The sequence below is a fragment of the Callionymus lyra genome, chromosome 2 (assembly GCF_982586985.1).
Source record: "Callionymus lyra chromosome 2, fCalLyr1.hap1.1, whole genome shotgun sequence".
In the NCBI taxonomy this organism is placed as follows: Eukaryota; Metazoa; Chordata; class Actinopteri; order Syngnathiformes; family Callionymidae; genus Callionymus; species Callionymus lyra.
In genome coordinates this window covers 14968802-14993252 of record NC_141819.1, presented here as the reverse complement: position 1 = coordinate 14993252, position 24451 = coordinate 14968802, and the positions used below count along the sequence as shown (strand labels likewise).

The 24451-nt window shown below is 39.9% G+C and overlaps 1 protein-coding gene across 1 annotated transcript in view; it reads right to left on the bottom strand.

Moving 5' to 3' along the window:
* The window catches only part of obscna (obscurin, cytoskeletal calmodulin and titin-interacting RhoGEF a), a 67015-nt gene that overhangs the window by 24027 nt on the left and 18537 nt on the right, over window positions 1–24451 (bottom strand). Inside the window, exons 18-47 of the mRNA XM_087783647.1 lie at window positions 23401–23670; window positions 23054–23320; window positions 21376–21651; window positions 21044–21310; window positions 20236–20502; window positions 19067–19333; window positions 18741–19007; window positions 17611–17877; window positions 16706–16972; window positions 16375–16641; window positions 15004–15273; window positions 14654–14932; window positions 14329–14586; window positions 12663–12929; window positions 12334–12600; window positions 10779–11045; window positions 10456–10722; window positions 9208–9474; window positions 8796–9062; window positions 8454–8720; window positions 7077–7343; window positions 6735–7001; window positions 5364–5630; window positions 4980–5246; window positions 4105–4371; window positions 3774–4040; window positions 2397–2663; window positions 2061–2327; window positions 1734–2000; window positions 71–334 (exon numbers count right to left, since the gene is read on the bottom strand). Of these exons, the coding sequence (XP_087639773.1) occupies window positions 71–334; window positions 1734–2000; window positions 2061–2327; window positions 2397–2663; window positions 3774–4040; window positions 4105–4371; window positions 4980–5246; window positions 5364–5630; window positions 6735–7001; window positions 7077–7343; window positions 8454–8720; window positions 8796–9062; window positions 9208–9474; window positions 10456–10722; window positions 10779–11045; window positions 12334–12600; window positions 12663–12929; window positions 14329–14586; window positions 14654–14932; window positions 15004–15273; window positions 16375–16641; window positions 16706–16972; window positions 17611–17877; window positions 18741–19007; window positions 19067–19333; window positions 20236–20502; window positions 21044–21310; window positions 21376–21651; window positions 23054–23320; window positions 23401–23670 (8025 nt within the window). The remainder of the gene's footprint in view (window positions 1–70; window positions 335–1733; window positions 2001–2060; window positions 2328–2396; window positions 2664–3773; window positions 4041–4104; window positions 4372–4979; window positions 5247–5363; window positions 5631–6734; window positions 7002–7076; window positions 7344–8453; window positions 8721–8795; window positions 9063–9207; window positions 9475–10455; window positions 10723–10778; window positions 11046–12333; window positions 12601–12662; window positions 12930–14328; window positions 14587–14653; window positions 14933–15003; window positions 15274–16374; window positions 16642–16705; window positions 16973–17610; window positions 17878–18740; window positions 19008–19066; window positions 19334–20235; window positions 20503–21043; window positions 21311–21375; window positions 21652–23053; window positions 23321–23400; window positions 23671–24451) is intronic.

Below are 24451 nucleotides of genomic sequence, written 5' to 3'. Positions count from 1 at the left end.
GAGAAGAAAGAAGCAGAGAAACATCACCAGCTTGTCTTCTCACTCATTAAAATGATTGAAATTAACTTACGTTTGACAGAAACACTTGCAGTTGTCTCTGCACCTCCTGCCTGACACGTGTAGCTTCCACCGTCATCCTTGTTGAGATCTTTAATGTGCAGCTGGACGGCCGCGCCATGTTGCTTCATCTCATACTTCTGGTTCGCCCTCAGCGGCAATTTGTTTTTCTTCCACTGAACTGGAACTCCTGGCTTAGAGAACTCACAGGAGAGAACTGCTGTGGCTCCCTCCTCGGCCTCCATGTTTCGTAGCTCGCTTGTAAAATGAGCTCGTCCTGGAAGTCACATAAAGATAATGTACATTAAGTATTAAAACCTTATAATAGTGGTGCACGAGGGAGAAAGTGGTTAACATGTACACAATAAAAATGTTTTGTCGTCTTTTGTACTTGATCAAAATAACACGTTTTTGGAAATTAAACCATATTTATTACCTCTGGACAGGAGTGGAAACATTTAGGATTTATTAGAAATGGGCTAACCCAAATCCAATTTAGTTGGTGTTTAGTTTCATTTACAGAAGGTTTTGTCATTAACCGTAAAGCCTCTACACTGCAAAAACGACAAATTCCTAGTCCAAATATCTCATACACTCAATACAAAACACAATCACATAAAGAGAAACATTTCAGTGACAAATACTAGTAGAACATTATTATTATTATTATTATATTAGTTATTACTTTATAAAGTTTAAATCTCCCGTCTGAAATCTCGGCGAACGAGAGGTTACGAAAGCCATTATTGTCACGCTTATGTTCTTTTGTTTTATTTTGAAGGTGGTTTTTCGTTTTTATGTGTCCTGTGTTTTGAGTTGACAGACGCTGGCAGGTGCGCGGCTGGTGATGATTGAGTGGCGGGTTCTTCCCATTGATAAGGAGCGTCTCTACCCGGAGGAACTCGCCAGAGTATTGTGTTTCCAGACCAGGTTGGCTATCCCTTCGATCTCGCTCCTCGCCTTTGAATCAGAACTGGATAATCCTTTGGATACTCCTGACGTTGTCAGCACTTTTATTTACTCACGTGAGTCTTTTGTCTTTTTGTTTTAGTTGCTGTTGGGACCCCGATCTCCAGCCGTGCCCTGCCTTCGTCCAGAGTGCCTGTTTTGTTTTTTGTTCCTATTACGGACCGCTCTGGATTTATTAAAGACTTTTTTCCTGAACTTTTCCTTCGTGGACGTTTTGACTTCCGCATCTGGGTCTCCTGCCCTGATCAGTTCGTGACAATTATGACATAATAAAGGCTTCACGCCCCGCTTTGTTTATACAATGAGGCCCTTGGAGGTGGAGACTTCCAGGATGGATGATATGCGGTGACAACCCTTGATGTTTGACCAATCGTATGATTATGGTATACAAGATTTAATCTCCAGAAAAACACAAGTGTTTCCAGTGGGCGGGGCTTAAGTAAATTTACTACTACTAATAATAATAATCTCTATTTATATAGCGCCTTTGTAGAGCAGGGTCACAATGTAAATATTTAAATGAAAAGAGAGTTTTGTACAAACAAACACTGATGAGTACAATAGAATCCAACATATATTTAAAGCACACTTAAATCAACATAATAGTTGAAAAGTTTTGAGTCATGTAACATTTATTTACTTTATACAGTGTGTAAAATATTGTGAATTAAACTCCTTGGTGGATGTACGATAATAATGATAATAACCTTTCACGGTGACTGTGGCCCATGTCTTCAGCTCCCCTGTCTCACAGCAGAAGTTCCCTCCGTCCTCCAGCTGAAGCTCCTTGATCAGAAGAGTGACAACACAACCTTCTTGTTTCATCTCATAATTCCTGCTTCCTCTCAGAAGCACGTGGTCTCTCTTCCACTGCACTCGTACTCCCGGTTTGGAAAGCTCACAGGATAGAGAGACGGACTCTCCTTCTTCGGCCTCTTGGCTTTCCAAGTCTTTTAAGAAAAGAGGCGGGGCTTCTACAAGGGACACGCAAGGATATTTAAAACTGATAGATAAGATGGATACAATTGTCTAACCTGTAATTGTGACATTTGAGCGAGTCTGTACAGTTCCAGCATGGCAGGAGTAGCTGCCGCTGTCCTGCGAACTGAGCTCTCTGATGGTCAACAGGAGCGAACAACCGTCGTGCTTCATCTCATACTTCCTGTTGGCTCTCAGGAGGACGTCGTTCTTCTTCCACTGGACCGCGACGCCAGGTTTGGACAGTTCACAGCGCAGAGAAACGGACTCCTCCTCTGTGACCGTGATGTTTTCCAACTCTTGCTTAAAGAACGGCGGCAGCTCTGAAAACAACAATTTTAGAGATCTTATTCATGAGCATCTGGAGTAAAAAAAAACACCTTTAATGTTACCTTTCACCGTCACGCTTGCACTGGTCTCCACAGCTCCAGCCTGACACGTGTACTCGCCACCGTCCTGAGGACTGAGCTCTCTGATGGTGAGCTGCAGTGAACATCCGTCCTGCTTCATTTCGTACTTCCTGTTCGCCCTCAGTGGCACCTTGTTCTTCTGCCACTGCACAGGTAAGCCAGGTTTGGACACGACGCACAGCAGAGAAGCCGATTCTCCTTCCTGAACCTCCTTCTTCTCCAGGGTTTTCTCGAAGAACGGCGGAAGCTCTGGAAGCGACAAACAGATGTTGAAAATAGGTTGCAGAGAAAAAAGTAGTGATGGTCTGATGAAGCTTCATGAAACAGTGTCATGTTATTAAGAGGTCAGTAGGTGGCGCCAGCAGTTAAAAGTGTATTTTGTCATTAGAACAGTTGTTTAAAACGAAGAAAAATAGTGCAGAGACCACAATCTAGTGGACATCTAGTGACACTGTTTCATGAAGCTTCACCACGACAATTTTTTTGATAAGACCTTCCCATTTCCTAAGTAACCATTTTTTCATCTTATACATTTATTGATGAAGCATCATTTCTGTTTGAACTATTAGTATTAAATTTATGATTTTAAATAATTATTTTGAATTTTGCATGCACTGAATTGACATGAATGGTTGATATGTTCAATAAAAAAAAGGCTTAATCGATGGACGGATTAGAAGTATTGAGTAAGGCTTTGTAATGGCAAGAATCTGGCAATATGATACGTATCACGATGCAGGAGCACCGATACGATATATTGGAAAAATGTAGGAACAACCACATATTTACTGTACTGTCCGAGTACTTCCTTCTGGAATGGAAGTTTACAGACCACACATAGAGTTGTAACTCCTTTTTTTCATTTGAAACAAAAATATGTCTAAACATCAGCTTTAAAAGCTTCTGGAGTCGACTGTATCCTCTCGACCCCAGTCATTGCCGGGATCTTGCGGCATTCTAATGTTCATTTAGCTGCGGAGGAGGTTTAATTGCAACAGAAAAATGAACAAACACCGTGAATATCCCCATGTTCATTGTAAAAAATAGAAGTATTCTATATTTCACACACATTATTGAACTATAAACCCTAGAAAAACCATGGTAACTCATGAAATATGATTTGGAAAATATACATATTTAATGTGTTATCACAAAATAATAGAGCCTGTTGGAAAAGAATACCACGATATATCACCATATTGATATTTTCCATCACTCTTTTTTTTCCTTTTACATTTCTAGATCATTTTCTAGGTACAAGCCTGGAATTTTTTCTACCTACACAATAAGAAAGTTTTGGGGCAGATATGGTACACGTGCACTAAAGATCCTGAGTAAAATATTTCTAATCTCACACACCTGTAACAGTCAGAGTTGCACCAGTTTCTTCACTCCCTGCATGACAGGTGTAACTCCCGCTGTCGTCCGCGGTCAGATCTCTGATGAGCAGCTGGACTCTGCAGCCGTCCTGCTTCATCTCAAACTTCCTGTTGGATCTCAGCGGCAGTTCGTTCTTCTTCCACTGCACGGACGCTCCAGGTTTGGACAGCTCGCAACAGAGAGAGGCTGAACTTCTCTCCTCAGCCTCCAGGTTGTTTAGGTTGTTCTTAAAGTATACGGGAAGTTCTGGAAATAATGATTAAGACGATGAAGATCATTTAATTCAAACATGTAAGTCCACTGAATACACCTTTCACTGTCAGAGTCGCTGTAGTTTCTGCATTTTGCACTTGGCACGAGTAACTTCCGCTGTCGTCCATTTTGAGATCCTTGATGAGGAGCGTCACGACGCAGCCGTCTTGCTTCATGTCGTACTTCCTGTTGGCTCTCAGAGGAACCTGGTTCTTCTTCCACTGGACTAGGACGCCGGGTTTGGAGACCTCACAGCACAAGGAGGCGACGCTTCCTTCCTGCATCTCCACACTTTGTAATTCTTTCTGGAAGGTTACTGGTGCCTCTAAGAAAGTTTAGCAAGGGGGAACGATTACGAATTAACCTTCAAAATAAATTTTGATGTATTACTTTAATTATTATTACTATTTATTCAAAGAATGTGAGAGAGAATTGTTTTATTGAAATGGAAGGATAGAATTCGGATCTTAAAATTATTGTTTTGATTTATTATTTGTATAATTACTTTTTTGTTTGTATGTTCTCGCTGTGTTCCGTGAGTTTACAAATGGTTTGAAATTTTAACTTTTACAAGTTGCTTTAGAAGTCTTTTGCTGACATTTTGGAGATCACTGCCTTCAAATTAATAGTTTATATCCTTGCATATCTTGAGTTGGTTATTACCTACAAACAAATATATTATAATATATTTAATTAATACGCTGTGTTTAAAATTAGTTTTACATTTGAATGCTGTTAGAAACTTAATTGGACACAAACAAACTTGTTTCTTTCTTAAACATTTGGAATGAATGATTAAACTTTTATTAGTTGCTTTAGAAGTCTTTTGCTGACATAAATGCCTTCATGGTGTACTTTTGTGATATCATAAAAAGTTGAATGATGTACAAACAAACAAATCTAAATCAGATACAGTACTTTGTGTAGATATACCTTTCACTGAGACAGTCGCTCTCGTCTTGACACCTCCAGCTTCACAAGTGTAGCTCCCACTGTCTCCAGATTGAATCTCCTCCACGTGAAGCTTGAAGAAACAACCATCTTGCTCCAGTTGGTACTTTGTCCCGGCTCTCAGCGGCCGCCCATCCTTCTTCCACTGAGCAGAGACACCAGACTTGGACAACTCACAGCTCAGAGACAACGACTCCCCTTCTTCTGCCTCCACTTCCTTCAGCTCCTCCTTGAAGTAAAGTGGGATTTCTAAGAAAACCAGCAGAAGATTTGATGAGATCATGGAGGCAATGACGTGTTCGACACAGGTATTAGTTTTATTCATTCTTTTTATTTCATCGAGCATCAGAGATTTAAAGGACTCACCTTTCACTGAGACTCTGGCACTTGTCTCTGCTCGTCCTGCCTGACAGACGTAGCTTCCACTGTCTTCAAGTTGAACCTCTCTCAGGAGAAGCTGGACCAAGCAGCCGTCTTGCTTCATCTCACAGTTCCTGCCGGCTCTTAGAGTCGACCTGTTCTTCTTCCACTGGACTGACACTCCAGGCTTTGATAACTCACATGTGAGAGTGAGAGAATCTCCCTCCTGACACTCAACACCTTCTAGTTCCTTCTTGAAGAAAGCTGGCAGCTCTGCAGGGAACACAGAGACAAACATCAAGATCAGAAATAAAAGTGAACCATTTATTTAGTGCCAGCTGATATACAATCTGTGATTATTTTGGAAGGATAATGGTGGTTCGAAGTACATTGAAAAAAGTTAGAGTGGGAATGTATCTTAAAATTTATATTTTGATTCATTATTTTTTATTTTTACTACTATTTTATTCATGACATTGTCCTTTGAATTCCTAATTTTAATCAAAAGAAAAAATGCATTTATCCTTGTATAGGTAGATTTTTAATGTCCATGTATAATGATATTATGATCATTTTTATTAATACTATTATTGTTTTTTACATTTGAATTTTTTTAGAAAACAGAGACTTTATTGGACAAACATTAACTTGTTTCTTTCTTTAAAATTTGGATTGAATGATTCAGGTTTCATGAGTTACTTTAGAAGTCTTTTGCTAAAATGTCTGCCTCCTTGGTGTAATTTTCTGATATCATACAAGATGGTTCGAGTTACAGTGACTTAAGTTTGGATGTTCTACTCGTGTTGCATGGGTTTACTCCTGGCACTCCGGTTTCCTCTCACAATAAAACTATTTATTTTGGATTTTAACTTTTATAAGTTGCTTAAGTGGTCTTTTGCTGGCTTCAAATACAAAAAAATACTATCAAAATGTAATGAAAAAAAGTTCCTTGTATATGTAGAGTTGGTTCATAAATATAAAAAACTATATAATAATATGTTTTAGACTTTTATTGTGTTTTTAATTGTAATGCCCTGAGAAGCCAGAGACTTAATTGGACTAACATAAAGGTATTTCTTTATTAAACATTTGGATTTAATGATTCAACTTTTATTAGTTGCTTTAGAAGTCTTTTGCTGAACTTTATTCCTTTTCTGGTGTAATTTTGTAAAATCACAACAAGATGGTTCCAGGTACTGTGTTTTAATCTGTCTAATAGCTGACGCGTTAGAAGAGACAAAGATCAATAACAGATCAAATTTCCAGTTAAGAGTCAGACCTGGTTGTTGTTTTTTGAAAACCAAAGGAACTGTTTAAAGTTGAATGATGTACAAACAAACAAATCTACATCAGATAAAGTAGTTTGTGTAGATCTACCTTTCACTGAGACAGTTGCTCTCGTCTTGACACCTCCAGCTTCACAAGTGTAGCTCCCACTGTCTCCAGATTGAATCTCCTCCACGTGAAGCTTGAAGAAACAACCATCTTGCTCCAGTTGGTACTTTGTCCCGGCTCTCAGCGGCCGCCCATCCTTCTTCCACTGAGCAGAGACACCAGACTTGGACAACTCACAGCTCAGAGACAACGACTCCCCTTCTTCTGCCTCCACTTCCTTCAGCTCCTCCTTGAAGTAAAGTGGGATTTCTAAGAAACCAGCAGAAGATTTAGTTTTATTCATTCTTTTTATTTCATTGAGCATCAGAGATTTAAAGGACTCACCTTTCACTGAGACTCTGGCACTTGTCTCTGCTCGTCCTGCCTGACAGACGTAGCTTCCACTGTCTTCAAGTTGAACCTCTCTCAGGAGAAGCTGGACCAAGCAGCCGTCTTGCTTCATCTCACAGTTCCTGCCGGCTCTTAGAGTCGACCTGTTCTTCTTCCACTGGACTGACACTCCAGGCTTTGATAACTCACATGTGAGAGTGAGAGAATCTCCCTCCTGACACTCAACACCTTCTAGTTCCTTCTTGAAGAAAGCTGGCAGCTCTGCAGGGAACACAGAGACGAACTTCAAGCTCAGAAATAAAAGTGAACCATTTATTTAGTGCCAGCTGATCCAAAATCTGTGATTATTTTGGAAGGATAATGGTGGTTCGAAGTACATTGAAAAAAGTTACAGTGGGAATGTATCTTAAAATGTATATTTTGATTCATTATTTTTTATTTTTACTACCATTTTATTCAAAACATTGTCATTTGAATTCTTCATTTGAAATCCTCAAAAAAGGAAGAATTTAATCAAAAGAAAAATTGCATTTATCCTTGTATAGGTAGATGTTTAATGTCTATGTATAATGATATTATGATCATTTTTGTTAATACTATTATTGTGTTTTACATTTGAATGTTGTTAGAAAACAGAGACTTTATGGGACAAACGTAAACTTGTTTCTTTCTTAAAAATTTGGATTGAATGATTCTGGATTCATAAGTTGCTTTAAAAGTCTTTTGCTGAAATTTCTGCCTTCCTGGTGTAATTTTCTGATATCATACAAGATGGTTCCAGGTACTGTGTCTTAAGATTGTATGTTCTCCTCGTGTTGTATGGGTTTACTCCAGGCACTCCAGTTTCGTCTCACAATAAAACAATTTATAAAAAATTTTAACTTTTTAGACATCAGCTGGTTTCTAATAAAAGTTGAATTCTTAAAATTTAATGAAAACAAAAATTGTATAAATCCTTGTATATGTAGAGTTGCTTCATAACTATAAACAACTATATTATAATATATTTTATTAATACTTTTATTGTGTTTTGAATTTCAATGCTTCAAGAAACCGGAGTCTTTATTGGACAAACATAAACTGATTTGGATTGAATGATTCAACTTTTATTAGTTGCTTTAGAGGTCTTTTGCTGACATTTCTTCCTTCCTGGTGTAATTTTGTGATATCACAACAAGATGGTTCCAGGTACTGTGTCTTATTCTGTCTAATAGGTCAGCGTTAGAAGAGACAAAGATCAATAACAGATCACATTTCCAGTCAAGAGTGAGACCTGGTTGTTATTTTTTGAAAACCAAAGGAACCATTTAAAGTTTAATTAAGTACGAACAAAGAAATCTAAATCAGATAAAGTACTTTGTGTAGATATACCTTTCACTGAGACAGTCGCTCTCGTCTTGACACCTCCAGCTTCACAAGTGTAGCTCCCACTGTCTCCAGATTGAATCTCCTCCACGTGAAGCTTGAAGAAACAACCATCTTGCTCCAGTTGGTACTTTGTCCCGGCTCTCAGCGGCCGCCCATCCTTCTTCCACTGAGCAGAGACACCAGACTTGGACAACTCACAGCTCAGAGACAACGACTCCCCTTCTTCTGCCTCCACTTCCTTCAGCTCCTCCTTGAAGTAAAGTGGGATTTCTGAGAAACCAGCAGAAGATTTAGTATTATTCATTCTTTTTATTTCATTGAGCATCAGAGATTTAAAGGACTCACCTTTCACTGAGACTCTGGCACTTGTCTCTGCTCGTCCTGCCTGACAGACGTAGCTTCCACTGTCTTCAAGTTGAACCTCTCTCAGGAGAAGCTGGACCAAGCAGCCGTCTTGCTTCATCTCACAGTTCCTGCCGGCTCTTAGAGTCGACCTGTTCTTCTTCCACTGGACTGACACTCCAGGCTTTGATAACTCACATGTGAGAGTGAGAGAATCTCCCTCCTGACACTCAACACCTTCTAGTTCCTTCTTGAAGAAAGCTGGCAGCTCTGCAGGGAACACAGAGACGAACTTCAAGCTCAGAAATAAAAGTAAACCATTTATTTAGTGCCAGCTGATCTACAATCTGTGATTATTTTGGAAGGATAATGGTGGCTCACCTATAAAACTATTATTAAGTTCCTCTTCACTAACCTTTCACTGATACAGTCGCTGTTGTCTCTGCACTTCCCACTTGACACGTATATTCTCCACCGTCCTCCACCGTGACCTCCTTCACTTTAAGCCACAGACAGTGGCCATCTTGAATCATCTCATACTTCCTACCAGCCCTTAAAGAAAGATTGTTTTTCGTCCATCGCGCTGATTCTCCCGGTTTGGATATCTCGCAACACAGTGTCGCAGAAGAACCTTCTTCAAATGTTGCGTCTTCAAGATGTTTTTGGAAGAAAAGTGGAAGTTCTGTGAAAAAAACAAAAATACTTGAGCTAGATTCAGGATGTGTAGTGGCAACAATCGGGTGATATGATATGTTTCACGCTACAGGGGCGATGATAATATATGGATTTCAATACCGTAGAAACAAGGGTATATTTGTAGTATTGTCGAGTACTTGACTCTCATATTTACAGACCACATGACCCTCGACAAGTCGTAACTGCTTTAATTTGTTTTGAAACCAAAATATGTCCAAACGTCAGCTTTAAAAGAGTCCACTGTATCCTCTCGTTCTCAGTCATCTTCTGGATCTTGAGGACGTAATGACTGCTAGCATCCAGCGGCCTGACTTTTTCATTTTAACACAAAAATGAACAAATTCTTTGAATAATTGCGTGTTTATTGTAAATTTAAAAAAAATATATTGCAAGGTTAAAATGTAAGAACATTTCCTTACATCCCTAATTGTTGGATTGGATCATTGTTTGTCAGTTTCCAAGTTTTTTTTTTGTAACTTTAGTTTATATCTGATTAATAATTATTATCTTTGGTCAGTCGAAGTTGACTTTTTTTTTACTTTATAAAATGAATTATTGATTTTTAGCCAGTTTAGTGAGATTGGAACAGTTCTTGATCTAAAAGTGAAACTTTTTTTATTCTTAAAAATGTAAACATTGCCTAGCTAGCTTTCTTACTTAGACAAAATCCCTTGCTACGAGTCACTTTCTATGTCAATAAACACTCTTCATATGCATTTCAAGACCCTTCTTTCTCCGCCCTGCTCCCTCCCAGTGAACTCATCACCACATCTGCATAGTTTTTCGAGATTTTGCCACATGCCAAACATGTTTTCAACTTGAAAATTATTTGGAAATCATTTATAATGATGAAATAATGAAGTATGTCTGAGAAACATAGATCTGGTAAATGTTTTGATGATGAAGCTAAAGACCAAAAGTTGATGAGTTAAAGAGAAAAACAAAATAAAAGTGAGGATTTCCAAACCTTTAACAGTTAAGGTTGCGTTGGTCTCTGCATCTTCGGCCTGGCATGTGTATCCTCCGCTGTCGTCCATGTTGAGGTCTTTGATGAGAAGCTCTACGTCGCATCCGTCCTGCTTCATGTCGTACTTCCTGTTGGGTCTGAGGAGAAGCTTGTTCTTCTTCCACTGCACTGTTACTCCAGGTTTGGACAGTCGACAACACAGTGAGGCGGAACTTTTCTCCTCGGCCTCAATGTTTTCCAGGTTGTTCTCAAAGAACACGGGAAGTTCTGGAAATCATAAAAAAAATAAGTCGATATAAAAATAAAGATTTCTCTTTACGCACCTTTCACTGTCAAAACTGCTGTGGTTTCTGCACTGTCCGCCCGACACGAGTAGGTCCCACAGTCGTCAAGTTCAAGGTTTTTGATGTGGAGCTCCAGAAGAGCGCCCTCTTGTCGAATGTCGTACTTTTTGCTGCTCCTCAGCGGCGACCTGTTCTTCATCCACTGAACGGACACGCCTGGTCTGGAGAGCTGGCAGCGCAGGAGCGCCGTGCTGCCCTCCTCAGCCTTTGAATTCTGCAGCTCTTCTATGAAAAATGCTGGACGCTCTACAAAGAAAGATAATTAAATAAAAAACGCAGAAGTACTTCAACATTGTATGGCAACAAGAAAGACACGGTTGAAATCTAACGTTGGCGTGGTAGGTTGTCAATACTAAAGCGATGATATCTAGCAATGTTAACAATGTCGAATGATAAATTGCGACGTATTTTGTCTCTAGATGAATTATAATTAAGTTTAAATATTTTACTGATATTGTATTTACTGTATATACTGATAATGTATTTAGCATGTTTTGCTAGTTCTAAACAGACTATGTGGCGCCGGAGCATCAGCAGTTAGCAGCCGTACAAGTGAATTCCCTCATTTCAAATGAAACCCAAATTCAATGTTTCCTGAAAATTAAAATAAAACATATACTATAAACTTAAACATAAACTATAACTTCTCATCTTATCAGGCAGATTTAACACACACATGATAGCGACAGTAAGAAAACAGTTGGTTTAAATAATAATAAACGAACGTTTGACAAAAAATAAATGTCGTCAACAAACCATGTGAGGAAAACAAGACAAAACACAACGTTAAAAATTATGTTGACGAAACTTATACTTAAAATGCTTTGGATAAAACAATACTAAACATTCACTAATTTGGATTAATCGCAAGAGTGTGATGCGATCAATACCGCAGACCTGGCTGTGTTGTATTCAATGGCATGGGACGAATACAACTCTCATAAAAAACAGTTACTTAATGAAAATCCACCAAATAAAAAAACCCAACAGAAATCCTCTGATAGTGAACTAACATTTTATTTTGTATCCATTTTTATTCATAATTTTTAACATATAACAACAACATGTTCCTTCTGTTTTAGGCCCTTTTTTTCCTTTTATATTTTTCCTTGATGCACATTTCTTTCTTTTTTATTTTAATATTTCATACTTTATAGAGCTTATTTAGCTGAAATAGCTTAAAATTAAAAAAAAGGTTTTGTTCCCGTTACTATTGGGATTCACAACAATTGAATTGACTGCCCTTTAACAATAATAGCTAATATTTTAGTAATAATTAATTAACTTATTGTGGTTTTTGAACCTTTAATTCAATTCAATTCAATTCAATTCAATTTTATTTAAAGTGTCTTATCATAACAAAGTTATCTCAAGACACTATACTAGAACCTTTAGGGTTCTGAGATGCTCAAAGACCAAAATCTGAATTAGTTGTCGAACAAAATTGAAGCTTTTCTTCTTCTAATCATGAAAAAGTGTTGATAAACTTCTCAGGCTGGAGTTCATCCAGGGTGATCTCCATGTTCATACATACCCGTCACAGTCACCGTCGCACAGGTCTCGGCTCCTCCCACCCGACAGGAGAAGCGTCCGCCGTCCTCCACCTTGAGGTCTCCGATGACCAGCGTGAGGAAACATCCGTCCTGCTTGGTCTCGCAGCTCCTGCCGGCTCTGAAGGGTAGTCCGTTCTTCTTCCACTGCACTGCTGCCGCGGCCTTGGACAGCTCGCACTGGAGCGACACGACCCCGCCCTCCTCGCCATTCACGTTCCTCAACTCTCTCTTGAAGAAGGGAGGGAGCTCTGGACGCAAAGAAAAACACAATGAAGTGAAACACGATTGGTTAAATCCTCCCTCAACTCACCTTTGACCTTGACAGTCGAGCTGGTCTCGGCGCCTCCGGCCTGACACGAGTAGACGCCGCTGTCGTCCACCTTGAGCTCCTTGATGTGGAGCTGCAAGAAGCAGCCATCTTGTTTCATCTCATACTTCCTGTTGGCTCTCAACGGGAGGTTGTTTTTCTTCCATTGGATGGGGACCCCCAGTTTAGAGAGCTCACAGAAGAGTGAAGCCGACCCTCCCTCCTCCGTCTCCACGTTCTGCAGCTCCTCCTGGAAGAAGGGAGGCAGTTCTGTGTGAAAGAGAAGAAGAATTACAACTATTGTCTTAATAAAGTGTTCAGTTTAATAGCTTGTTGACGAATGTATGGTTTAGATTAATTATTGTCGTCAGAATATCAACTTTAAAATCAGTGACAAGCTTTTTAAAAAAAATGGGTGCCTTTCGTGTCTCGTCCAATTCAAAACTGTCAAAAACTATTGTCGATTGAATGGTTTTTGAATACATGTTTTACTATTGGGGTGACTCCAGGAACTCCGGTTCCTCCCACAGTCCAAAAACATATAAAGTTTTAAAAAGTGTCTGTAGTGTGTGTAACATAGAACATATACAAATGAATGAATGTTTCAAGATCATTGAAAATTACTTCAGCACAATCCAACATAGAACGAGAAACTGAATTATTTTTTTCTTTTTTAACCCAATTTGGATGAATTAATATTATGAATCCAACTGATCAATTAAAACTGACAACCTGGGTTACAATAGAAAGTCTCTGACCATGTCTTTAACATGTATGAAATGGGTTTAAAATGAAAAAACAAATTGAAATAATGCCAGTTTTCATAGAACAACCCTTCTTCCCTCTTTTGTCAATTATTTGGTAAACATATTCCTGAAGCAATCTTCAATTAAAACAAAGTATTGGTGCCCAAAAATGTAAATAATCCAGGTTTATGTCAATCCATGAGCACCTATTTGTCTCAAGGGCCACAAAAAAACTTTTGGATACCAACATTGTGAGCCACATTTACAGTGTTAGCAGCTAGCTAGAAGATATTCTAAACGACAACAGTAGATCTGGAAAACTGATGTGGAATGGATTGAAGAGAGTTTGTCACACTTTTCTTCTCACCCTCGTGTCGACTAAGGGTTATGACAAAAATGCATTTCCATGCTAATGTAGCGACCAGGATTCCCTTTTCATCTTCATTCAAGAAACATCCAAATACCTCCATACTACTCATCTGTAACGTCACTCTCGTATTGAAGCCCAGACAAGATAATTATTTCAGAAAAAAATGAATAAAGTCTATATTTTAACCTCATTTGTAGCAGAGACACTGGCACCTTACACACCATTTAGCCCAAGTAGCCTTGTAGCCTCCACTGACAAACCTAAAATAAAGACTTGTTTATCTTTTTCACCAACAATTCCTTATGTTGAGGTTTCAATACAAGATGGATGTTACAGTCGAGCAGTTTTTTAGAGAAGAACCTTTCACTACAAAAAGACACAAATGACTGAAAATTCTACCAACAATGGTGAGTAGAAAATGAGTGAAGTTGGAATATAGGGTGAATAGGATTTTCAATTCATAGATATTAGTTCTACGATAAGAGGGATGAAGAAACGGATCTGAGGTTGAGGTGTGTGTTCACTGGTGTGTGTGCTCAACAATGGAACAGACCTGTCACGGTGAGCTTGGCGCTGCTTTGCTCGTCTCCCGTGTCACAAAAATAAACTCCAGTATCCAGAGGATCCACATTGTGAATGAGCAGGACGTTGTTTCTTCCTTCCTGACGGATCTCATACTTGTCTCCCGTACAAAGAGGGATGTGGTTGCGTTTCCAGGACACACAGGAGTTGAGAATCGAGACGGTGCACATCAACCTGGCGGTTTCTCCTTCCACGGTGGAGACATCTTGAGGCTTCTTCTCAAATAACACTGAAAGTTTCGAAAGACTGATTCATGTACAGCCATATCAGGAGGTAAAGTTTATTTATCTTCTCACCTTTAGGTTTAACGGTCACAAGCAGACTCGCAGAAGTCCTCTCCTCCCCGACCACGAAGGCCACCGTCCCGGTCTCCTCGGTGGTCGCCATGGTGAGGACCAGGCGGTGCTGCCGACCCCGGCACATCATCTGGTTCATCTCGTTCTGCTGCAGCGGGGTGGATCCCAACCACCACACGCCGTCGCTCACGTCCGCGTGGCTGAGCTCGCACACGAACACGGCGTCTTCTCCCGCCGTCACCGAGACGTTCTGCAGCTCCTTCACGATCCTCACGCGCTCTGAGGAGGAAGATGGGAGCTAGATACGGCCGGACCACCAGGAGATGAAGAGGTCACTTGTCTGCACCCACCTCTCACGATCAGCTGGGCCGCCGTCTTCTTGCCCCTGGTGATGCAACAGTATTCGCCGGCGTCCTCCTGCTGCAACCTCTGGATTTTCAGGGAATGTTGTGGGCCGTTCTTCTTCAGGATGCATCGCCCACCGTCCTCCAAGACCACGCCGTCCTTCTTCCACGTGACGGGCACGTTGGCGCTCGAGAACTCGCAAGAGAAAAGCACCGATTTCCCCTCCATCACTGCCTGACCCTCCAGCTCCTTCTCGACGAACACCGATGCTGCCGCTGAGAAAAGAAAAAACATAGTTTGAATGAAAACAAATGTATTCTCTAAAGTAAGTGAACCAGAATAAAGGTGGTCATCAATTAATTGCCATTTGATCAATGATAACAGATGTTTTAAACAAATTGAAAAGAGGAAAAAATGCCTTAATATAATCAATAATAAGCATTTAATAAATTTAATTGGTTTCTCGATTATTACGGGGGTCACGTTCAAAATCCACAAAGTAGTGACAATATCATTTTTCACTTCTTTAAATCAACAATATTTATTTGAATTTGCAAACTAAAAAGTGCATTTGATGTGCCATCTCAGTCGCCACAATCATCTCAGCTCCCTTTATGCTTTGCCGCCCAGCCAACCAATCACTGCTATGCCCTTTTGACATAGCATCATAGCCTTATAATTTAAATACAGTACTGTAGCGACAAATCTGCACGAAATAGAGCAGTGTGTAGAAAGGCATCATGGGAGTTCACTGTTACCTTGGCACCATAAGCAAGATCGGTGCAGTAATTAGTGCCTCCTCGAAGTTCAAATAAATGTCCTTTTATGTCACAGTGTTGACAATGTCAAAGTGCTTTGCTGTTCCGGGACAAAGCTAGCTACTATAGATTTATATTGCCGGAACAATGTGCTGTGATTGTGTCATGTTTTTTAGAGGTCAGTAGGTGGCACCATCAGTTTAAAAATTATGTGATGTTTCATTAGAATAGTTCTTTAAAACAAAGGAAAATAGTGCAGGGACCGCCATCTAGTGGACTCGGAAAATAATGACACTGCTTCATGAAGCTTCACAAGACCATCACTAGTAGAAGGTCATGGTTCAGAAAATCTGTGAGTGTCATGTGAGCACTAGCTATCTACAAAAAGATTTATCGTATGACATTGCACTTACACTTTTCTGACACAAGGGGGTGCCAGAAACAACTTTTATTAAATGATCATTCTTACTTATTGGGGCATTCATGGCACATGGTGTGGATGAATCAGTTTTTGTTGTGATATAAGTTATTTTCTTTTGAAGAATTAGTCCCACTTGTCCAGATAACGGTAAATTCCAATTCATGCACAGTAATGTGAGTTGTAAAGAAGGGAGTTACCTCTCACGTTCACTTCAGCTGTTGTCTTCTGCTCGCCGAAAATGCAACTGTACTCCCCGACATCCTCCGGCTGGATGTTCTTAATCTGCATCTCTGCCATCTTTCCTCTCAGTGACATCTGGTATCGTCCCCCCTGGTAGAGCTGGTCCTCCCCCTTCCACCACTGCACAGGAACCCCGTCCCTGGACAGCTCGCAGCGCAGGATCACATCTCCTCCCTCAGGGGCCTCCTGGTTCTTCAAACCCATTCGGAATGAAAGCGGGATCGCTGTGGGTGGAAAAGAAGTTGAATGGATTTTCGACATGATCGTGCGTTGGTTTTCTCTGCTCACGTTTCACGGTAACGACGGCGGAAGTCTTGACATCACCGTAGACGCAGCTGTAAGGTCCGCTGTCGTCCACCTGACAGCTCTTGATGATCAACTCCAACATGCCGCTTCGGTTTTTCATTTGATACTTGAAGTTGTTCTTGAGAACCTCCTCGCCTTTCCTCCACTCCGCACTCAGGCCCGGCTTGGACAACTCGCAAGTCAACGTCACCGTGGCTTCCTCCTCCACCTGCTGGTTCCTCACTTTGGTTTTGAAGGTGATGGGAGGAGCTGTTGATGAAGACGAGAAAATAATGTGCATCAGTTCAAACATAATAAAGGATGGTTTATTGGAAAAAAAACTATAATATTTTGTAGAGGTGTAAGAAAATATAAAGAAATATATACTTAAATATTCAGAGCTTTTTTGTTACACATTACCATATCAATATTCAACTACACTGTATCGATTTCTCAAATACATTTTTTTCATATTTTTATTGGAATCTTATCTTTTTTCATTTTTTCTTTTCCAAGTCTTATTTTATTTTATCTTTATTTTATTATTTATCATAGTTCTTTTTTTGGTTTATAGTTCAATGAAGAGTGTATAAAGTAAAATAATTCGGTTTTTTTTATGTTTTTGTAATTTACAAGTGTTTCTTAATATACAAGTGTTTCTTAATTTGAGTGTTGTAACCACTAGATGGCAGCAGTCCTCAAACGTAGCCATAAAATCATGTGAGATCTCCGACTATGACTGGGCTTTTAAAGTTGATGTTTGGACATATTTTGGTTTCAAAACAAATGAAAGTAGTTACAGCCAGAGTCAAGTACAAATATATTCTTGCTACTACAGTATCACGATACATTGTATCGTTGCACCTGTATCATGAAACACCAGATTCTTGCTGACACACACTTCTCACCCTTGACAGTCAGCTCGGCCGAGGACTGGCAGTCCCTGGTCTTGCAGGTGTACTTCCCGCCATCGTTCTCTTCCACATTGTTGATGATGAGGGTCGCCTGTTGTGCTTCCTGCTTCATCTCGTACTTGTAACCAGGCTTGAGGACCACCCTCCCCTTCCTCCAGTCCACGGGCGCTCCGGGTTTGGAGATCTCACAGGAGAAGACTGCTGAGTCGCCCTCCTTCACCTCCAAACTGTTGACCTCTTGGTTGAACGTTACAGGAAGTTCTACAATAAAATAAAAGCACATGATTGCATCAATAAACACTTGTCATAGACATTCATCCCTCCATCCATTTATTTATCCATCCACCGATCTGTCTTTCCATTTATCTGTCCCTTCATCTATATGTCAATCCATCCATCCATCCAGCTATCTATCTATTCATCTATATGTCAATCCATCCATCCATCCATCCATCCATCCATCCATCCATCCATCCATCCATCCATCCATCATCCATTAATCCCTCTCTCCATCACTTCATCCATCCATCCATCCCTATATCAACCATACACCCTCCATTTATCTATCCATTCATCCATTCATCCCTTCATTCATCACCCATTCATCCATCCATCATCCCTTCGTCAATCATCCATCCATCATCCATCCCTTCATCCATCATCCATTAATCCATCCATCATCCCTCCCTCAACCATCCATCCACCCATCCATCCATCATACATCCCTTCATCCATCATCCATCCATCCATCATCCATCCCTCATCCATTCCTCATCCATCATCCATTAATCCATCCATCATCCATCCATCCACCCATCATTCCATCATACATCCCTTCATCCATCATCCATCCATCCATCCATCATCCATCCCTCATCCATTCCTCAACCATCCATCATCCATCACTTCATCCATCCATCCATATATCAACCATCCAACCTTTATTGATCTATCCATTCATCCATCCATCCATCCATCCACCCATACATCCATCATACATCCCTTCATCCATCATCCATTAATCCATCCATCATCCATCCCTCATCCATTCATCTATTCCTCAACCATCCATCATCCATCCCTGCAACCATTCGTCCATAATCCATCCATCCACGATCAAGTACCTCTTATCTTGACGTCTGCAGATGTTTCAGTGGTACCAACGAAGCAACTGTATTCTCCAGCATCCTTCAAGGTCAGATCATTGATCAGCATCTCACAGACTCTGCCCTCCTGCTTCATCTGGTATCTTCCTCCCTGCTTCAGAAGCTGAGCATCTTTGCTCCACTGGACCTGAGCTCCTGCTTTGGACAGCTCACAGTGCAGCGTCATACTCCCTTCCTCAACCGCCTCCATGTTCTTCAGCTTCTGCTTGAACGTCAGTGGAATTCCTGAGAAGTGAGAGTCACGATGAGACGTGTGAAATCAGCATCTGGACTGGAAAACTAACCAGTGATGATTATGGTGGCAGATGTTTTCACATCCTCACAGATGCAGCTGTAGATGCCGCTGTCTTCAGGCTGGCTCTTCCGAATGAGAAGTTCCACGTTGCAGCCGCTCTGCTTCATCTGGAACTTCTCACCGTTGGTCAACCCCTTCTCTGCCTTCAGCCACTTGACCATGAACCCAGGTTTGGAGAGCTGGGAGCAGAGAGTCACTCCATTTCCCTCCTGGACCTGAACGTTCTTCAGCTCTTGGACAAATTTGATGGGTCGCTCTAAAAGAAGATTGAACCTCACTGATCACTGGATTACAGATAATAAACCATAACATTATGACCTGCATTCTCTGTGTTTACTCTCCTGAACGGTTTTACTTCCTGCATGTTTTACAATTGATAGAAACTTCCTGTATCATGTTGTGACAAAATGTGTTTCTTTGAGCTTCAGTTTTCTCTAGTTGTTTGCCTTCACCTCCAAGTTGCCACCAGTTGTTTGTTCCCAGATACTTCTTGGAATTTTGGACTTTTTGGATCTACCCAATCAACTCTTGTGGACATGGTATTCATGCTTTTTGAGACAATCTAATGTTAAAATGTTGTGGTATTGAGCTTATTTTAAGAAATGAATACATTCAATTATTTGGTAAAAAGAGAAAGTCCAGTATATAAAAGTGAATTATTGAAATATGTTTGTTTTTTAAATAATATGCTGGATCATACATTCATTTAAAGAAGTCCACGTCTGCGTACAGTAATACAAAGGACATTTAATTTTATATAAATAACACATTATTAACAAAGGCACTGTTAAAAAACATCAACAGTGTGTACCATAAAAAAACTAAAAATATAAAACATTTATGTAGAAAACAAATTAATAGATGCAACATGGAAATATTAAGTATTAATTGAATAATGATCTAATAGTGCTATGAGGATGAATTGAAATGGCTTTAAATAGTTTTTATAAGTGAATAAAAATAAACATGTGATCATAAATTAAATGTATATTAGACACGTAATTCAGAAATCATTTTAATGACACCAGTAACATTTCTATAGGCTGGTTTGGGTTCTTATCCCAGGAGAGCCATGTTAATACAGACCAGTATTAACCAAGGTTCTGTTCAACAGCTCGACTCTCTCTAAACTAAAGTGACTAACGTTGCAAAACTCACCATTCACCAGCACCTTTGCTGTGGTCTTTTGTTCACCACACAAGCAACTGTATTCTCCAGCATCTTCTAGAGCGGCCTCCACAATCTTCATCTCCACCTGCAGCTCCTTTTTCCTCATCTGGAACTTTTCTCCGGTCCTCAGCGGCACCGATCCTCGTCTCCACTCCACCGACGGAGCCGGTTTGTTGAGCTCGCAGTGGAGAAACACACTGTTGCCTTCCGTCACCTCCTGGTTGACAAGCGGCAACTTGAAACTGGGGGGCAATCCTGATGAAGGAAAGTGTTTCCAAACGTTTAATAGCATCCTATCGGTTAAAAAGGCTAATAAAGAAGTCGTAGTTAAGTCGAACGCATCTACTCATTCTCATGATGGGATGCTACATGAGATGTTTTAGTCAACTTTAATTGATTATATCAATTCAAATCAGCACTGTCAAAATGTTTCTGTGAAAATAAATCCTACCTCTCAAAATAAAAGTCTCTAAAAAAGAAAGAAAATCTGTAAAAAGCCGTTTTATGTCATTTACTTATTTTGACTTAACTCACTATTCCGGAGATAAATGAAAATATCTATCTATTGCACATTTAAATGGACATAAGCAAAAATGTAACATGCCCTTGTTTTTATAATATTATTATTATTTATTTGGCATGAAATGAATCATATTACAGTGAACGTACACCGTATACGCCGATGACTCGTGTCTCTACATGAGTACTAGCTAAGAACATGTTAACAACTTTATTTTTGTCAAACAACAATCACTAGTTGTGATTAAGCCTCATTTTCAAGGGAAGTCTGAGTTACCTTGAACTGTGAGCTCAGCCGTGGACTGGCTGTCTTGAGTCCTGCAGGTGTACTTCCCAGCGTCGCCCTCTTCCACGTTGTTGATGACAAGTTTAGTATAAGGTCCTTCTTGCCTCAGCTCATATTTGCCTCCAGGCTTCACGGGGCTCCTGCCTTTTGTCCAGGTCACAGGAGCTCCTGGTTTGGAAAGTTCACAGCAGAAGACGCCGCTGTTTCCTTCCTTGATGACCAGAGACTTGAGTCCTCTCTTGAACGCGATGGGAAGAGCTGTTGCAAACAGATTAAGGCTTAAAATAAGACGAAAGAAGTTTTCTTTTTTCTTTTCAACTCACCTTTTACTTTGACCTCCGCCGTTGTTCTCTCGTCTCCCATGATGCAGCTGTATCTTCCCGCGTCCTCTGGTTGAAGGTTCACGATGCTCATCTGAGCAGTCTTGCCTCCGAGAGTGATCTTGTACTTTCCTGAAGAAACCTCCTCGGACAGCAGCCGTCCGTCCCTCTGCCACTGCAGCACTGAGACTCCCTTGGACAGCTCACACTGTAGCGTGACCACTTTTCCTTCTTCCACCTCCTGGTTCTTCAAACCCACTCTGAACGTGGCAGGAATTGCTGCAGAGAAGGTTGTACACCATCAACGCTTGTCTCTCAGGAAAAGCTGCAGTCAGTACTAAACCTGCATGGCATTCTAAAAAGTTTAAACCCTTGAGTAAAAGTGGATATTTATGAGCAAATGGATGCATGCTAATAATATAGCATGTCAACACTAGCTATTATTATTATATAACAATGTTTCAAATTCAGTATTTTTTTTGTCGAAGTTGAGCTGAGAAAGTACCAAGAATTTGTCCTTCATTCATTTTATTTAAGTGTTAAACTAGTCAAAACTAGGCGCCAGCTGTGACAGGTGTCAATCAAAGATTGTCATTATTTTGCGAGTAAACATTAAGTAACACGTATTTCAAACTCAAGGATAATATCCAGCCCGCCCAGGTTTAATGTGGAACAAAATAGTTTTAAAAAAGTTGTAAATAGATCTGCCAAGTAAAACATTTTTATCCAAATTGTCATTAAATGTATGTTTTCTTTATAAGTGGTTCTCCTTGTCAGCATTTGTGAATCAATGAGCTCAGCAGGTGGAAGTAGAGTCACTGCACACAGAAGGCAGAAGACAACTTATCACTATATAGTTACAAAAGACCTTAAAGAGAATTAAGCTAAAAGAAAAATTAATTAAATGCAGAAGGTACTGTTAAGATTTTTATTTTCCATAAAATCATTCTAGACATTTTCCCCTTCATAAGAAAAAAATTGAATATTACTAATTTGTGAAATTATGTTATATATGATTAATGTCCAATTTTGTTGAACAAAAATAAACCAATATATTTGTGTTTTCTTTTTGAAATGAGAAAAAACTAAGCATTCAATGAAAATGATTGAAAAAGGCAAAGTTTAATTTGTAATTTTGAATCTCTTGAAATACACTTAGACTAGTTTTGCCAAGTATGTATGTTTTTGTAAATCTCTATCATATGGTTGTATCAAATCTCTCTCCAACCACCTATTATTTAAAATTTTACTTTCATTTATTTATGTATTTTCAATTCAGGTATGTAATTTTTTCACTTGTTTTACTGTATTTTATTTGTTATTACTAATTACTTTTTCTGTGTGTGATCTTTAAGTTCAGTTTTTCACAATATAAAATAATGTTAAAAATAAAAGAACATATTTGACTTATTTCTAACTTTATTAGTTCATTGGGGTTTGGTGTCTCATGCCATGTCTTCCAATTAATAAACACGACTACAAAAAATAGAATTCCAGATTTTCATTTGACAAGTTACTAATTATATTTAAATAAAGTTAAAGTTTAAATGAAGTTTTTGCTTTATAATTTCAACTATTTACAATTAGATTGTATGCAAAAGCCAGAAAAAACTTCATATTTTGAATGTCGAAATGAAAAATTAAAGTTAAAGAAAAGTGACTTCACAAGAGACTCCCTCACCGAGGACTTTGACAGTGGCCTTGGTCTTCTGCTCTCTGCACACACACGTGTAAACTCCACTGTCCTCGGGTTCTGCGTCTCTGATGGTCAGCTCTAGAACCGACCCCCTCTGCTTGATCTGGATCTTCTCCCCGTTCTCCAGCGGCTCTCCAGCAAGTCTCCACTCCACGGGAACGCCGGCCTTAGAGATCTCGCAGCAGAGCGAGACGTTGTTTCCTTCCTCCGTCTGGACGTTCTTCAGCTTTTGTTTGAAGGTGATGGGGATGGCTGCGAGAGAAACATTAAAATCATATCATCATTCCATTGTCAACAGAAGGTGGTTATTGTTGAAGGTTTGTGGGTTCTACCGTTCACGGTCAGCGTCGCCGTCGTCTCTAGACCTCCACAGATGCAGGTGTAGATGTCGCTGTCGTCCGGCGTCACGTCGAAGATCCTCAACTCGATCAGCGTCTCTCTCTGCCTGATCTGATATTTGTCTCCGTTCTCGATGAGTTCGTTTCCCCTCTTCCTCCACTCCACCTGGTGACTGGGTTTGGAGAGCTCACAGCGGAGTGTTGCCGTGTTGCCCTCCTCCATTGTCACGTTCCTCAGCTTTTGTTTGAAGGTGACTGGAAGACCTGAGGATGAGTTCACAAGAATAAAACGACAAGAAAAGCACAGATGAACGTGTTGACCTTCATAAGTCCTTTATACAAACCCATAAGAATATTTGAACCCAATCTTATCCCCCTACGTTGTTTCAATCATTTCTATTCAATTTCATTTTTAAGCATTAATAATATCTATTGTTGATTTGTCCAGAGCCTGACATTTTATTGTATCTCCATCATGATTGTGATACAAGCAGGATCTTGACCCTCTATATTCAAAGTACCTTTACTAAAATCTACTTGAAGCAATTAAAAAAAACATTCCAGTTACAAAATGTACTTAATAACTGATTAATATATCTTTCTATATCTATTAACGCAACACAGTTCCATTATTAAAGAAATAACAACAATTTTATTGCAGGTATTTTCTCTGTATGACCCAATTCTGTGACGATTCCCTCTAATGACGTTCAAGGCATTTCCTGTCTTGTCCATTGTTTTCCCTCGTGTTATTGGCAGATGTCGGTGGTTGTTCCAGGCGGTGTTTCAGGGTCTCCCTTATATGGCACGGCTGGCAGGGATCCCTGCCAATCATCCAACCCATCTCATACGCAGGACTTTACGTGGATCAGCGTCAGCTCGTTTTACTGTTCTGACTGGTATGACTGACTTTCTGTCGTTCCATCATTCGTTAAATAATATTGGATTTTTGATTTTCTAGACTCTTTCAGCTGAGGTGAGGGAAGTCTGGGCCTCCCTGCTAAAGCTGCTGCCCTGTAACCCGAACCCAGATAAGTGGAAAAAG